We start from the raw sequence: 17,948 nt of genomic DNA on the forward strand, positions 1-17,948 counted from the left end.
ATAAGGCCCACACAGTCCTGGCAAGGCGAGGCCTGCGTTGCTAATGTTGTTTGTCACACTGGCAGGTCCTTTCAGCACAGCACACAAATTCAAGTTACCAATTCCCTTATCTTTTCACACCTTCTCAATAATGTTTCAAAATGGCACACGGTTCGACTGCTGCAGATAAATCAGCAGAACTCAACCATTCCACCAACCCTTTATACCTGCCATTATCACAGCATATCACAGTCTACCCGTTTATCCAGTGTGGTGCGCACATCTTGACATAACTCAGTTTACTTTGTTTTTATTAATAATTTAATTGATATGCATAGATATGGGCACAAACCAGCTCCCAAAGCTGCATAATAATTGGGTTAAATGTAAAAGGCAATTCTGAAAGCATGCTGGAGGGATGGCAATATCTATGAATCAGGGCTGTCCAGTTGATGGTATTTGAGCAATATATGGCTCATTGAGTTCCACACCATGGGTCTATTGAAGAATTCCACTGAAGTTTTTATTTTTTATTTTTTTATTTAAAAAAACTGCAGAGGCAATCTGTAGTCTTGGGTAGACGCACAGTGAAAACTGATTTGTAGCTGCTGCTAATAAAATCAGCTTTCCGTAAACTCAAATGTTTTGTTTTTTGCATGGAGTATAGCTTCCTTTTTGTGGCTCGTATTACTGTATCAGTACTTCTACAGAAACAACTGCAGACAGCCCCCTTCCTGTATGTGGGAATGCTGGGCTCTTGGGAAAAGCAGCCCTTATTATCAGAGTCCCTTTAGGAGAGCTTCATTACACTTGGAAAAAGTACCAACAAAACATGAAGGCTTCACACAGAGCGGCAAGCCAACAAGTCCCTGTAAAACAGCTAGCAACAAAACTCTTATCAGGAACAAAGAGGGCACAAAACAAACAGAGAAAGTGTTTTGCTGGAATATGAATATCAATACCAAAATAAACTGCAAACAATGCACTGCACGCTAAATGCATGGGGTAATTAGTGTGCGCACAGTGTTTACAGTACAGACCTCTGAGTCCTACTATAGCCGTGATTGAGTAATAAACAGCTAATTGCTGCCATGGCCCAGGCTAGAGAAACACATTTACAACTTAAGTGCTTGAACAATCATAAAATGTGAATCCAGTGCAGCTGTAAACGCTCTGCTGGAGAGCAACTCCGCAATGTGTTTGTAATCACAGATGTTGAAGGCACTACTCAGCATGCAGCGTAAGCACAAAACAACCAGGGCTCTGATTTAGACCAATGCCAAATCTCAAATCAATGTGCTTCAGAACCAATTTGTAAAGCGAAAGGCAGCAGGTTTAAAGTCTTCATGGTCTTAAAAGGATAAGAGAAGTTGAAAAGTGAAAAATCCTATTCCGTATCACAACAGGAAACATCAAAGTGCATTGCACTGAACCAATGGCATGTCTGTCATGAAAGATTAGCAATCCAAAGTGACACCGAGGTACATGTAAATTATCTAAAATGACAGTCCTGGTGTCTGGACTATGAATTCACTTAATATCCCAAACCTGGAAAATTCATTCCAGTTGTGTGTCACTTCTGTCCCTTCTTCAAGCAAAGCGTGCTTGGGAATAAAATATTCAACCAGCATAGCAGAATGGAGGCAGAGTTCTTTAAAAACAAGACATCAGTCTAGGGTCTACTTTCTGGACAGTTAAAGACACCACGGCACTTTTTCTATTTCGCATCGTCCTGTGTAAATGGCAACAGTGGTTCTGGCCTGGCTAATGCAATACAATTGAACTGTCCAATCCCTAAACGATAAAAAAGTCACAGTACTTTCCGAGATTGAGATGTAGCCTCCCAGTGGGTTTATGCTAATAATATATACAGGTAGAAGCAACTTTGCACTGGGAAACATCTACATTGTGGTCTAGCAACATTCTTCTTGCTACAGCCCAAGATCATACGAGTGGGTTTAAAACAGAGAAATAATCCACAGGGGGTCTGTGTACTTGATCTACACAATGACTGATGTGTGTCAATGTCTTCAAAAAAGGCCCCCATATTCTGTTACCTCGTTATTTCCTTCCTAGCCGATTTATCTCTGCAATTCCAGAATAAATAAGAGATCCGTGTTGAAGTCGTTTTGTATTTTGGGGGTGTGAGCTTATAACAGTAAGAAATAATTTCCCAGTTATAATGAGGACTCCTCTATCAGATAAGTGACCTTTCTGTGTAGAAGCAAGTCCATTCCCTACAGAGCCACGTCTACCTATTGTACAGGAATATCACTTTTTTTTAAAAAGCTAATATCACAGCTAAGCTCATGTTTAATTTCCTCTCAGGACATTACAATCAGTAATAAGAGAATGTGCTGTATTTTAAAAAAAAAAAAAAAAAAATTATTACATTTATTTTAATCTTTGCTTTCTGTCTCATTAAAAGCAGACTCTAGATGCAGCTTGTATTTCTCCACCAAAAAAATAAAATTATCAGATTGAGTTACAAGCACGGGACAGACTTCTCCCCTGGGGTCATTTGTAGAGGTCAAATTCCTGCTTATTTGGGTTCTGCATGAAATATCATCTCCATGGAAAAAGAGATACATAATGCTGCAGCTACAATCTAGCATGGACCTTTATTGTAATAATCGAGATAAATGTGGTCCGTAGCCATAAATGAAGAGACATTGCTAAGGGTTCAGCTTCATAATGAGAGTGCATGTGCATGGCATTGTGGAGGAATCAGCACCTACGGCTACAATGTCTTTTAACCATCTCTGCACTAAAAGAGCTTTATAAAGATGATAAACATGTATAACGTTTCTGAAGATGAGTAAATTAAAAAAAAAAAAGATCTGTAATCTGTTTTTAGTTTTAAATGTAGTCCACTGTAAATAATATAACAGGAGGGCAACTAGGCAGATCCCAGGACTTAATGACATGAAAATGAGGACAGGTTCAAATAATGAAATCTCTTCAGCCTAGTAAAAAGAATGGAAAGAAGGGACTGAACTCTTTAAAATCATAAACAGTCAAGACACTACTTCAAATTTAGCTCGGAGAGAAGAACAAGAGGGCAGAAGTTAAAGCTGAGTAAACAGAAGGTAGGAAGCACTGTTTTACTGTTCGCTTGCTCCAGTAAAGGCTTCCCATGCATTTAGTTTTCCCAGTTAATGTAGGTCTGCTTTCCAGCACTGGCCCCGTAGTTGTAGTGATGGTATCTCTTGGGTTAAATGGCCAATAGTCTCAGTACTCATGTTTCATCTTTCTATTAGCAGGCTTGTATTTTTAGCTGGCTTGATTAGGAGCCCTGGCCGTGCCTCAGTGTGCCATTTGGATGTTACTTTGATTGAAACCCGATCTTGTTGTAAATGTTTTTGTAGAGTGGTATTTCAAGGTCATGTGGTCAACAGGCAGTGTCGTTCAAGACTTTAAATATTCCAAAGCAATAAGCACGCATGCTGCAGCTCATTCAAACACAATCACACAACACTGAAGAAAGGCACCCAGGAGCAAAGCAACCAGACGCTGTAATTGCAATCAGAGATAGGTCTTAAAGAACATGTATTTACAACGTACAAGAACCTACCCAAGTTTATTTTACTACTCTTTCAAACACTGTTTATTTATAAGCCTGTTTTTTGGAATTAGAAAGGAGGGATTGTATTTTATTAAAGACACAGCAGTCACTGTAGCACTTGTGTAGAGTTTTGTAGAAGAACAATATTTGGAAATACATACCAATGTCGTACGCTATGAAATCAGATGAAAAGCACTTCGCCCCGTTGCTCAGAGCTGTATCATTATGTGTGTTTCCTCCAAAGACAAGCACAACACCACTGACGATGACAGCCGAATGGAGGTACCGCGCCAGCCCACTTTCCTTCAAGATTGTCCTGCAAGAAAAAGGAGACTTTTGTGAAGTAAATGCCTTCATGACTTTCCTTTTCAACAGTTCAACATTTTTTTATTTATTTTTTATTGGGGGGGGGATTGGTGAGGCTTTCAAAAGGGCAAGTTGATCTTTCAACAGTTTCTAATTATTATTTTTTTTCTGAGAGTGCTCACTAGCACCTTTTGGGAATATTTCTCAAAGCGTTTATTTTTGTCTTTGAAAATGCAAACATATCTGCAGAAAAAAATAAATGTCAGTCGTTTTTTCTACCATTTCATTTGAAACGAAACTTGCAAAACCCCAAGGGAAACTTCCATTGTGCAGTGCTGTAGACTTTACTGCAGCTTTACATTCTCTGAAGAGTTTAGCTCAACAAGCCTAACCCCCTGCCTCTATAGCAAAATGCTTACACTCACTTCAAAAATAAACTTAAAAACATTTTACCTTTTCAAAAAAGAGACATGCAAATGCAAAATGCCCATGCAATCAGGTGGTCTCCAGAACAAACTAAGTTCTTACGTATTGATTACAATTTTACAAGGGGGTTGGTCTGATTTTAAACATCAGATTACAACAGCAAGTGCAAACAAAGAGGTCACACAAAATACACAGTGGACAGTGTTTCAGTCACACAGCATGACCTTACAGTGGAATACAGTCAACAGCTTACAACTTGAATTAATACACAAGTGATAAAAGCCGTACGCAAGTCCTAAATCTCCCTCCTTAAGATTTTATTAAGATACAAAATGGTGATTTAAAAAAAAAAAACTAGATTTATTCATTCATATTGCATATACTTGTTTTTTAGATTTTATTCAAACAAAATGTAACATTTGCAACACTGTGTGTATCTGAAATCCTGCACATATTTAAAAGCAGTGTATAGTACAGGGGTCTCCAATCCTGGTCCTGGAGAGTCCTGTCTGGAACACATGTTAATCTTGACTAATTAAACAAACAATACATGCAATTAACTGAGAGCTCTGTTGAAACGAGAATCAGAAGACCCTGTAATCCTCCAGGATTAGGGCTGGAGACCCCTGACATAAATAAAGACTTCAACTGAACTCGAAAAGCAAAAGGTCACATCGCAAACACAACAGGACATTTTTAAATCTGTACACCATTAGCAAAACGATTTACTGAATGAAAATGTTTGGCTCGAGTCCCATTGCTCAGCTGCTGCTGCTTTGCCGTTGACAGGACAGTGTAAACAGATAGAGCCACGATACCCTGAAGACAAACCGCTGCTACTCTGCATTGAGAGCGCCTCACAGGCCACAAAACACTTGCGATTTTTGTTTGGGAGAGGGGGAATAAAAAGTGCAAGTCAGGGTAAATCACTACTTGTCAAATGCTTAAAAGGGGGCCAGTGTACCACTTCAAAATGGATGTACGGCACTGTAGCAATTGGTGTAATATGATCATCTTGGTGTCACATTTGCGAAGCACCAAGACTGTTCACATGTTCCTACAGCAGAAGTCTAAAGTGAGAGAACCCTGCTGCAGACACCTTGTGAATGTTAAATGTCTGTCTCAGAGGCCTTTCAAAATACAACGTCCGTTTCTTTGTATGTTTGATTTTCACATCCTAAAATACTGTGTGCTCCATTCCAGTAATGATACAGATTACCGGAAAACTCCCTCACAAACCGATATGAAGCTGAGGAAACACACAGTCACACTTTCAAGAACAGTGGCTTGAAACCTGGTTCCAGGAGACCTAGTATGAGGCTGAAACCTTGTCTCCTGAAACCAAATTCCAAGCCACAAAGTGGCTTCGTGTTCCCTCAGCTCAAGATTTTCCTTCTAGTTATAATGCAGTGACTTACCATGTCCGGGTTCGAACTTCGTATCTATAGAGATCGTCCACCAAGCCGTACTTATTTGCTGGGAGAGCTTTGTATCCTCCGTGCACGTAAACACATTTTGTCATTCTATCATAAACACTGCTGTGGCCATAACCACCTTGGACAATGGCTCCTTTAGTCTCTGGCACTAACCATGTGTTAGTCCCTATGAAAAAAAATTAACATGAAGCAAGAGAGAAAAAAAAAAACACAGTACAGTCACACAAACAGACAGTCGCACAAACAGACAGTACAGTCACACAGAAGGCGTTTACTGAAACTATCAGTATTACAAAAACAACAACATGTGGAAAGAAGTCCATCTTCACTTCCAAACCCTTTGCACTGTATATATTGAAAAGCTGAAATGTATCTGTGACTTTCCAGTCTGGCTGTACTATAGCTAAGTACATGATTAATAGCAAAGGGGCACTGAAGCGCTCAGCCTGATTCAAAGCCAATGCTGCTTGGCTGTCCTGGACTGCATTTATCAGCCACAGCCACATACAGTAATACCTTTAATAAATGAAGCACAAAACAGGCTTGTGTGACCGGCTTAGCAAAGTGCCTACTACTACACAGGTGCTCCTAGCAAAGTTACCCACAGCCTACAACTAGAAAGTCAAATAATCTGCATGTAGCTGTGTAGCAGGGCGGTAGAAAAGCACTGGACATATGAAATGGTTAAAATGTATAGTGCTTATTATTTTAAAAAGAAATGTTTTGTTTTTGTTTATTTTAGAACGTTTTGTATTATTTATTTTGTGACGGCAGTTTTGTGTTTGTGACTTATTTTTGTTTAAACTTTTATTTTCTCTCTGTGAACAGTGTTTTTGTGTTTAAATATTTATTTTATTTTTGTTGGAAAATAAAAATAATGCTGCAGTGCGTTTGCACCCACATACCTGCCTGCTTGTACGTGTGTGTGTGTGTGTGTGTGTGTCAGTTCCTGCTTCTGGTCTGACGTCACCACTTAGCCATCCCTGTCACAAGCTGACAATCCGCTATGGTATGCAAACTACCTCCACCACCATCAACCCCTACCCCCATCTAGTGGAGATTTCAGAAATTACACAAACTGGTTTAGCATATTGCACTCCACTGTCAACATTGCAATTGTCATCGTTGAAATTTGTAAACTCAAAACCAGTTGTCTGTTAAGAACAAGCTATTAGGAAATGCTGTTCTTCGTTAAATCAGATCAGCATAAAAATTAAAGACCTACTAACTGTATTACCTACAAATGACAGAGGTATTAGATCCACTTACTTAAATTGTACTCCTGCACATTGCTGATGTAGCCATATACAGCCGAATACCCAAAAATGAGGATCATCATAACCTCTCCACTGTCCAGCTCAATGATATGAGCAGAGTGCCCCTCCACGCCGTATTGCTGGCCGTGCACCAGCACCGTGGGAGACTTTGCAGACCAGGTCTGGCTGGGGATGTTGAATACCCACAATTCATCTGTGACATTCCCATTACTGGTTTCCATTTTGCCTCCATACATGTAGATGTCACCCTGCAGGAAAATAAAGCAGATACTGGAACGTTAGGAACAGAAAAGAGAAAAAAATTATGAAAATATCTTGGTCTGGGCTGATCCCACAGGTACACCATGTTACAGGTCTCAAGTGAACACACCTGATCCCACAGTTACACCATGTTACAGGTCTCAAGTGAACACACCTGATCCCACAGTTACACCATGTTACAGGTCTCAAGTGAACACACCTGATCCCACAGGTACACCATGTTAGTTACACCATGTACAGGTCTCAAGTGAACACACCTGATCCCACAGGTACACCATGTTACAGGTCTCAAGTGAACACACCTGATCCCACAGTTACACCATGTTACAGGTCTCAAGTGAACACACCTGATCCCACAGTTACACCATGTTACAGGTCTCAAGTGAACACACCTGATCCCACAGTTACATGTTACAGGTCTACAGGTCTCAAGTGAACACACCTGATCCCACAGTTACACCATGTTACAGGTCTCAAGTGAACACACCTGATCCCACAGGTACACCATGTTACAGGTCTCAAGTGAACACACCTGATCCCACAGTTACACCATGTTACAGGTCTCAAGTGAACACACCTGATCCCACAGTTACACCATGTTACAGGTCTCAAGTGAACACACCTGATCCCACAGTTACACCATGTTACAGGTCTCCCACAGATTACACCATGTTACAGGTCTCAAGTGAACACACCTGATCCCACAGTTACACCATGTTACAGGTCTCAAGTGAACACACCTGATCCCACAGGTACACCATGTTACAGGTCTCAAGTGAACACACCGAACACTACTTTGTAAATCATTTTATTGCACTTCTGTTCCAAAACCTCAGCTCAATATTGCATTTCTCCTCGGATGGCCTAGACACTGGAAACTAATTAAACAGCGTTCACGTGGATACACCTCCCTCAATAGACGGAAAATAAATCAATACAGCAACACATGAAATATGCAAGACATTCCACTGCTTTTCATAGACAAACAAATACAAAACAATATTTCTTTAACAGTATGGTAATATAGCTAGGATTCTATACAAGTTAAACACAAGGCAAATCTACAAAACTTTACAGAGAGCAGGCGCTGCAAACTAAAATCTTAAGGGGAACAGATTTACCTGGGCCATCTCAATAAATGTGAAGAGCTAGACTTCCAGTACAAAGTATGCAAATTAAAAAGCATGGATTCTCCAGCAGCACTTGGTTAAATGCCATTTTACTCTGTCATGGTTCTCTGAAAAGATGACTGCTCATTTCTCTATGAGCCTCGCTGCCGTGTGGACAGTATGCAGTGCAATTCATTGGCCAGGCCTGGGCAGAATGACCCTCAAGGTTTCCTCTTGCTTTTGTCTGTCAATCCTTTTTAAATTGGCCGAGTGAGGTGCAGGGTTAGTTAACAGAATACTAAAGGCTCCTGGCATCAATCTGAAGTATACCTGTCAACTCTTTAAACTAATATCCTTCGTTACCAGATTTCACCTCGTCACTTAGATATACAGGGGCACAAGAAAACTTCACAAGATACAAACCTCACTCTGCTAAAATGGAGCCAGTGTTAGCACAATGATGAAGGGAAGTAATGCGATCATTTCAATGCTCCGGTTTTCAGTTTGATTTCTGTGCAGGAAGGTACACATCATGATTTGCATGAATTGTATTTAAAGACATCTCAGGAATGAACAACAAACATGCTGACAATGTGTTTGTATCCTTCATGTGATAGAAGTACCTGGATTAAAAGCTTAATACACTTCCAAACGTTGCTCTAATGCTTCCATCTGTGTTTCGGAAGTAAGGGTGCCCGTTACACTGCATTTACAATGACTTACAATTAGCCCCGTCACTCTTTAAACTCATTAAATACCTTTAATTGGAGCACAGAATTGCCATAATACTATTCACTAACACTTGTGTAAACAAATCTATTATGTTTTTTTTATTAAACCATGCTTATTGTATATGATGTTGTACAGCAAAAAAAAAACAATTATAAAACAGTAATCTGCCTATTTTAAAAACAAAATACCACTGTTGTGCCGTGTGTTGTACACAACGCAGCAATATAGTTTTCAGTGTAATCATGTTTAAAAAAATAATAAAAATTATTCACAGATCCTGCAACTTCAAAACCTGGCAAAAAAATTAATAGCAAAGGATACTGTCTTTTGGATTAAATGAAGTATTTGACTATGTACCAGATGTAGCTAAAGGAACCAACACCTCCACCAGACTGAAATACCTACGTCAGAATGGACACATTCATTTATTACCAAGCTACGTATTTACAGCCATCTATTTTTATGCGGAAAGGCAATTCAAAAGGAAATAAATAATAAATAATAATTCTCCCTGTCAGCTCCCAATAACTGGGTCATGCCTGTGTTGTGGTTTTCTGTGTCTTGCTAATACACAGGCACTCTGTTTCACTGGTACGATCTTTGGCACATCAAAAGAAAATAAACAGCATGAAAAGTAAGCAATGATTATTCCTTGACTAGTTAGGCACTCGTATGTTAAAAATAACGGCTAATAACAAAAAAAAAGATTCCTCTGCCTCTACCCATTTTGCCAGCAGCCTGTCCAGATTTTAACCCTTCACTGCCCTGGGTATGTCCCTATATCTATTTTATCAGTCAACTCCTACAGTGCCATCTGGTGCCCATATATTAGTATGGTTTGATTTTGACAGAGATCACTTGTTCTGTACCCTGTGTTATAATTTAAATACCATTTCAGCAGGGTATTATGAAAAGAAGAACAGTGTCCGGAACAGTGTGTGTTCAAAATTAGCACTGCAGCACAGCCAGGCTGTTGTAAAGAGAAGACATAAAATCGGAGTAAAAAACAGCTCATTTAGTTGATAAATGATACTATTAAATCTAAGTTCAACAGTGCCATCATGTGGCTTAAAAAAAATCCACTATGATACATAAGCATTGGAATGTCTCCCCTGCATGCTGGCTTGGATTAAAGGCTCTTGTCTTCATGACTTTAGTCGTCCACACAGCAAATCATCAGGGTCATGTTATGCTGAAGGAAAGGTTTTGAAGCAACAGCTGAATGTGGAAAGTTTTGTACATTCCACATTCACGAGCGAGCCTCCTCCAATCACACTGCCAAGCCTCCCCAGAGAGAGAACCTCCTCCAATCACACTGCCGAGCATTCCCGGAGAGAGAGCCTCCTCCAACTACACTTCCGAGCCTCCCTGGTGAGCGAGCGTGCTCCAGTCACACTGCCAAGCGTTCCCGCCGAGCAAGCCTCCTCCAGTCACACTGCAGAGGAGGTCAGCAAGACAGGGCCCTGACCAGCAGGGGGCGATGTATCGCAGCGAGGTGAAGCAATCTGAAGGTTTGACCTCCCCCACTAGGCAGCACAGGGCCAATGTGGCGCTCCCTCTTCCAACACTCAAACTGTTCCAGCCTGCACCCCCCTGACTGTAGATCTCCCTCTACACATCACATGGTCGTGTCTTTACCATTTGTGCCCCTAAGAGTATTCTCTTATCTTATTTGAATATGAAAAGTGCAATAAAACTCACACAACTGTGGTAACATCTACTGTTGACTAGTTACCAGTAGAAAACGTTTCAGTATGTTTTAGCCAATAAAAACATATCTTAAAAACCACATGAAAAACGCAACAGCATGCTTTTTTTTTTTTTATTTCAAAGCATCAAAAAGCAACCTTAGTGAGCTTCTTTGAAGAGTATTCAAAACATATTCAAAAAGTGTCAGGGTTAAATTCACCATCGGAAGAACTACAAGCTCAGGTTGTACGAAAACACTCCCTGTGTGAGGTCTCACTGTGTTGGTATAACTGGTCAATGCTAGCCTCTTACCTGATACAAAGCGAGAGAGTGCCCATACCTCTGGAGAGGGCCACTGTTAATTGGTACAACATTCCATATACTGCTCTCAACATTGTAACTGCAATAGAAACAGAATATTAGTGAAGGTTATACTTACAATACATCCTAAGATTATATAATTTGGGAAAATTCAATGCATTAAAAATGACAATTTTTGGCATTAAGCATGTTGCAGAATTTGAATCATTTCTTGAAGCCAAACCTGATGTGATCCCAGGCTACCTACTGTGGCATCATTAACTGCAAAGCATGAGAAAGTTAAGACAGATGCCCAACTTTGGAAACAGACCAGACTAATCAAATAGCTTTCTTTTCTTTAGAAATGCAAGAAGGCACCTGCTCCAGCAAGGATCTCTTAGCAATGCTGCAGTGGTCTGGCATGAGAAGCACAAGGCTCTCCTGGCAATGCTGCAGGGTCTGGCATGAGAAGCACAGGATCTCTTAGCAATGCTGTAGGGTCTGGCATGAGAAGCACAATGATCTCTTAGCAATGCTGCAGGGTCTGGCATGAGAAGCACAAGGATCTCGGCTATGCTGCAGGGTCTGGCATGAGAAGCACAAGGCTCTCTTAGCAATGCTGCAGGGTCTGGCATGAGAAGCACAAGGATCTCTTAGCAATGCTGCAGGGTCTGGCATGAGAAGCACAAGGATCTCTTAGCAATGCTGCAGGGTCTGGCATGAGAAGCACAAGGATCTCTTGGCTATGCTGCAGGGTCTGGCAAGAGAATCAAAAGGATCTCTTAGCTATGCTGCAGGGTCTGGCATGAGAAAGCACTTACTTTAAAACCATTTGGAAGGAGCTGTAGTTGAACGTGTAGCCTCCAATCACCCACATGAATTTCCCGTGCATAACAGTCTTATGGGAAGTACGGCTGACGGACGGGCTGAACGGTTTCACATTTGGCAGCACCCAGTATGATTCTGTAGAAGGGACTGATAGAGAGCAATCTGGACCTGAGTTTTAAAAGAGGCAAAGTTAAACAAAATTAACATTCATGTTATTTATTTATTTTTACTAGGTTTTAGAAAGCAAGGTTTCCCTTATTGTAGAGCTGAACAGAATATATTCCCTGCACTTCTAAAAGCCTTGTGTTAAAAATACAGACAGCTGGTTTCACTGATCTCAATTAGCACAACAGTTGGACTACCTTACCTTTAAAAGGTATTATTAGGTAGTTCCAGATTACTCTCTGTGAAACCGGCATTTAAATAAACCATATTCCTAGCATGTGATTAAATGAAATAATTGAAACTTAGTCGTTAATACTTTTCCATTAAGTGCATTGCAACAGTACAATGCTCACTGGTTCTTTGTGCAGGTAAGAAATTCTCACTGAAAACTCATTGGGTCACGCAGGTCTTTAGTGGAATTCTATGATTTGGTTCTCTTTGAATAAACTTCAATCAAGAGGCATCGGTGCATGAATCAGGCTGTAAGAGGAAGCAATTACTTTCAGTGTTGAAATTACTGGCTACTTTAATAATAATGTTCATGAACATAACCTAGAAATGGACAGGGAGGTAACTCACTTGCAATGTTGTGGATAAACTTGTGGATGAGACTTTACTAAAACAATGCACTGACTGTTCTTCAGATTCTGTATGTACTGATATAACTGTAACCACTCCACTGACCATGTGTAGATATCAGTCTTGTCATTGATTATACTTGCTGTAACCCATTTTCCAGAGAATGCCATTCATATTTATAAATCATTGTATCATTCCAGTTTCATGTATTTCAAGTGCATATAAAGCCTGCATATCATACCCTATTCACACTTCCTAATTAATGTGAAAACTGTGGCGGAATGAAGCAAATGGAAACCATCTGGTTATTTGCAGCTGGTCAGAGATGAGCCACTCCATGACCCAACTATGTCAACTGTTTAATTGCACCAATTAAACCTCCTTCGAGGTCCTAAAGCTGTGAACCACTTCATTACTCCTGTCAAACCTGGTGCAGAATGGCCCTCGGAGAAGAGTTGCCCATGTCTAATTAAGGCAGTGTGGATACAGTGTATAAATGTCTACTAATGGAATTCCGTATTTCAAGAGGACCACTAGAGGTCTCTAGTCACCTACAGCAAAGAGTGCTTTCCGATCTGACATGCAGAATAGGATTCGTATTGTATATAATAAAGTCTGCAGGGCCTAATGGCAATTTATATACAAATAACAGTGCTGGGTACTGTGAAAATGGAACCACTTTTTCACTAATCACTACAACACAATAACACAAGCAGGCTCCCACATTACAATCCTCAGTTGGTCTACATTTCAGATAAAACGCCTTACTTTCCATATTAAAATGAGTATATACTGCAGTTCCAGTGCAAAGTCCTGGGGTTCCACTGTAAAGCTGAGGGAACCCAAAGCCACTTTTTCATAAACATTGGCTTGAAACCTGGTTCCAGGAGACCGGGAGAACTAGTTTGAGCCAAGTCCTGCATGGTGTGCCATGCAGTGGCCCAAAACCCAGTCTCCTGAAGAAGTTCCAAGCCACAAAGTGGCTTTGTGTTCCCTCAGCTTTAGAGTCTACACTATGTGGCTTTAGTCCCTGGCACTGAATATTTCCGCTCTTCCTCTTCTGATGCCACCCTGTGCAGGATATCCTACACCACCAGCTGCCCTGATGTCAATCTGCGAAGTAAACTAATCCTCGCAACCCTATCCCTCAGCGTTCACTTTCCTGCTCATCGGTGCAGAATGTTTACCCGGGTTCACAGATATCTGGCATTAAGGTTTATTTATTTATGCATTTAAATGAACAAATTGATTCACACTGGTTACATGATTTCATTACACCAGCATGTTTGTTCTTTAATGTGTTATTAAAAACCCTCTAATAACAGAATGAAAACTTTTTGTATAAAAGCTGGTATGTAGGGTACAAGGTGTCTCTTATTGCAGGAAGGATGTCCCGCTTATAGTACTGCAAAGGATAGCTGAGCAGCTCGAACCATTAAAAAAAAAAAAAAAAAAAAAAAAAAAGACGTCTTTTACAGTAAGGCACCCTACACACACACCATTAACTTTAAAATCACGCTCAGGAGCTACTATGAACACAAAAGACTAATCCAACTTCAAAGAGTTACGTCTCCAGATATATGAAGGGTTTCAAGCACATGGCGTTGAAATGTCTGCATTACTTTTGCCACATGCTTTGATTTGGAACCTACCTTGCCAGCTGTCATTGCAAACACACAGCTTCTCCCCTGTCAGGTCACAATATCCGTGGTCAGGGCTGCCACAGTTGTTTTTGCAATAGGGAATGTCACATGCCTCCCCTTTCCAGTATTTGTCACATTCACAGTACACCCTGCTGGCAATCGAGTTACCTGTCGTACACTTCCCATGGCCTGAACAATTGTTGGGGCAGGAATTCATTCTGCAAATCAAAGACAATTTAAAATGAAATAAGAGCCTCTATTGCTGGTCTCACTTGTAATCAAAAGCACTGGATGAATAAAACCAGCTGGAAAACAAACGCTGTCCACGACACTGGAAGAGCGAGACTGGTCATTTCATGTGGTTCTCAATGCAGGCAAATCATCACACAGCCAAATATCAACTTGACAAGTGTTCAGTGTGATCGGATAAAGCGGTCCACAACATACATACATACATATATACATATATATACATATACACATACATACACATACATATATACATATATATACATAAACACATACATACATACATACATATATACATATATATACATATACACATACAAACATACATACATACATACATACATACATACATACATACACACATACAAACATACATACATACATACACATACATATACACACATACATATACATACATACATACATACATACATATATATATATGTGTACATATATATATATATATATATATATATATATATATATATATATATATATATATATATGAAATATATATGTATACTTACTAGTAAATATAACCACCAAGTTAACATGTTTAACAAAATAGCAAATACTGGGAAAGCAATACTATATACAAACTATATAGAGATTTTTTTTTTATTTTTTTTTTTTTTTTTTAATTTCCTAATTTTAAAATAAAGATGTTAAAGAACAGTTGTTTGATCTACACAAAGCCATGCATGACCAACTGGGGAACTCCAAGATATAAAACGTATACCAAAGCAACACGACCAACACTTTCTGCATGTCATCAGATCATTATATTCACCCCCCACAATGTTACACATTTATCAGCATTAAAGAGTTTTAAAAGTTATTTTAAAACCAGTCTCACCCGTACACACATGACATTGACCAGTGTCACTGTGATACCAGTTCCTGTCAGCAGCACACACGCACGCACGCACACATGTGTGAAAGTATAAACCCATGCTCAGGAAAGGGAAGGAGTTGGTGATAAGTGGTTGGATGTTCTGCCCTGTATGCTGGTTCAAACAGCATTACGAATTCTTTACAAAGCAACTATTCTCCCACAACTTGAATGAACCCACTTATTAAAGGAGAACTGTAACTGCATCTCTGGAATGGTTACTAGGCAAGGTTGTGAGCAGTAGAAATGTCATAAAGCATGCAATACAGTGTCCAGGTAAGCTACTGGAACACATGAGCTTCTAGCGATATCTCCAGAAAAGCAATTCCTGTCATTTCTAAACAGGAGCATCCCAAAATGAAACCAAGCTGACGCCAAATACTCACGAGTAAAAAATGTGGAATCCAGTTAAATTGTAAGCAGCGTCACTAAAAAAGTGTAGCAAAGCATATCCAGAAGTGGTAACTACCTCCGGTACAGTCTCGTTCCCTCGCACCTCTGGGACTATAAGACCACTGCAGGGAGAAACATACGTTTAATAAAACAGCACTGTGTTGTTACTGACTTATACTGGTTCTAAACAACCCCTACTGCACCACGATCCACACATGGGTCTGAATTCATCACACTTCAGAAGACCTGGGGTATGTTAGCTATACATTCACAAGGTGCCCTGTTCCTTTGGGATTATGCAGTAGCTCATCACTGAAAGGTCTGCTACATGCTCCCTGTATTTCTACAGACCTCTACACTGTGCCTATGTTGGGTAACACGAAGTTGTAGTGCTGTTGTGGTGTACCACAATCTATAGCACCATATAGGTCAGTATTTTTAAGTATCTGCTACCGTCTGCAGCTTGGGACATACACAGATTTCATGCTGCCTTTAGTAGCAGCTTCTTCAAAGTGACACAATGAGGATACATTATGAAATATAACAAGAACAAAACACAGATTTGAATGCATTCATTACACGAAAAAAATTAGCCAATTAACAGTTTAATTAATATCTCGACACATCAAGGGAACTTAAGCAAACAGATTTAGAGCAGGCTCTGAAAATGATCCATTTCCTACTTTCATATCTGTACTAATTAGAGCTCACAAGAAAAGAGTGAAGATTGCATTTCTTTTTTTTAATAAGATTCCCAGAACCAATAACAATGTAAAATGCACAATCAGTCAAGACGCATATTAAAATGATACTCACCTAAACACTGCTATTAAAGGTGCATATACAGAGTCTCCATCATATACATACATATGGTCCCAGCTACACTCGGTAGCAAAGTGGTTAAATCGTAACCTTAACACTGCATTAGGACTGTAGAAATAAAATAGTAATATTAATAACAACACAAATTCAATAGTAATATTAATAACAACACAAATTCAATAGTAATATTAAACAACACAAATTAAATATGTTTAAAAAGTAAAATGTATATATTTACACCGTTCTTTCAGAAATGGGTATTTTCACAGGGAACTACATATTACATGACAATGGGTACCATGAAAAAATGACAGCCTTACTTATAATTGCTTTATAATTGCTATTATGATGCTATTATGTTAGTAAATCAACTACTATTTACTAAAGCTTTGGAGGATACTTTTTCAATAATAACCAGAAAATCTTGTTCTTATTTTAAAATAATGAAGAAGACGACAAAACTCAAAAGTACTTACTATCCCTCGATTAACCAGGTGCACTTTGTTTTATATTTATAATGTATTGGTCCATCTGTTAAATATCCAGAAGGTTCAGTTAATCTGAAAATGTCAAAAAGAAAGAAGAGAGAGTGCATGGTTATTACCCGTGACAGTCACAGAGAGTGTGCGGTTATTACCCGTGACAGTCACAGAGAGTGCGCGGTTATTACCCGTGACAGTCACAGAGAGTGCGCGGTTATTACCCGTGACAGTCACAGAGAGTGCGCGGTTATTACCCGTGACAGTCACAGAGAGTGCGCGGTTATTACCCGTGACAGTCACAGAGAGTGCGCGGTTATTACCCGTGACAGTCACAGAGTCTCCGCGGTTATTACCCGTGACAGTCACAGAGAGTGCGCGGTTATTACCCGTGACAGTCACAGAGAGTGCGCGGTTATTACCCGTGACAGTCACAGAGAGTGCGCGGTTATTACCCGTGACAGTCACAGAGAGTGCGCGGTTATTACCCGTGACAGTCACAGAGAGTGCGCGGTTATTACCCGTGACAGTCACAGAGAGTGCGCGGTTATTACCCGTGACAGTCACAGAGAGTGCGCGGTTATTACCCGAGACAGTCACAGAGAGTGCACGGTTATTACCCGCGACAGTCACAGAGAGTGCACGGTTATTACCCGAGACAGTCACAGAGAGTGCGTGGTTATTACCCGTGACAGTTACAGAGTCTCCACGGTTATTACCCGTGACAGTCACAGAGTCTCCACGGTTATTACCCGTGACAGTCACAGAGATGATTTGTACCTGTGACAGTCACTTGCACATCATTTGCAGCTGCCCCT

General features: G+C 40.0%; 1 protein-coding gene across 2 annotated transcripts in view; it reads right to left on the reverse strand.

Annotated features, from left to right (window-relative positions):
- The window catches only part of atrnl1a (attractin-like 1a), a 163,324-nt gene that overhangs the window by 123,355 nt on the left and 22,021 nt on the right, over positions 1-17,948 (reverse strand). For both annotated transcript variants that reach the window (XM_041260693.1, XM_041260692.1), the window contains exons 2-10: positions 17,128-17,211; positions 16,646-16,759; positions 15,823-15,951; positions 14,305-14,513; positions 11,902-12,076; positions 11,093-11,180; positions 6,982-7,237; positions 5,695-5,878; positions 3,706-3,860 (exon numbers count right to left, since the gene is read on the reverse strand). In XM_041260693.1, coding sequence (XP_041116627.1) covers positions 3,706-3,860; positions 5,695-5,878; positions 6,982-7,237; positions 11,093-11,180; positions 11,902-12,076; positions 14,305-14,513; positions 15,823-15,951; positions 16,646-16,759; positions 17,128-17,211 — 1,394 coding nt within the window. The remainder of the gene's footprint in view (positions 1-3,705; positions 3,861-5,694; positions 5,879-6,981; positions 7,238-11,092; positions 11,181-11,901; positions 12,077-14,304; positions 14,514-15,822; positions 15,952-16,645; positions 16,760-17,127; positions 17,212-17,948) is intronic.

This window comes from Polyodon spathula, chromosome 10, assembly GCF_017654505.1.
Source record: "Polyodon spathula isolate WHYD16114869_AA chromosome 10, ASM1765450v1, whole genome shotgun sequence".
NCBI classification, from domain to species: Eukaryota; Metazoa; Chordata; class Actinopteri; order Acipenseriformes; family Polyodontidae; genus Polyodon; species Polyodon spathula.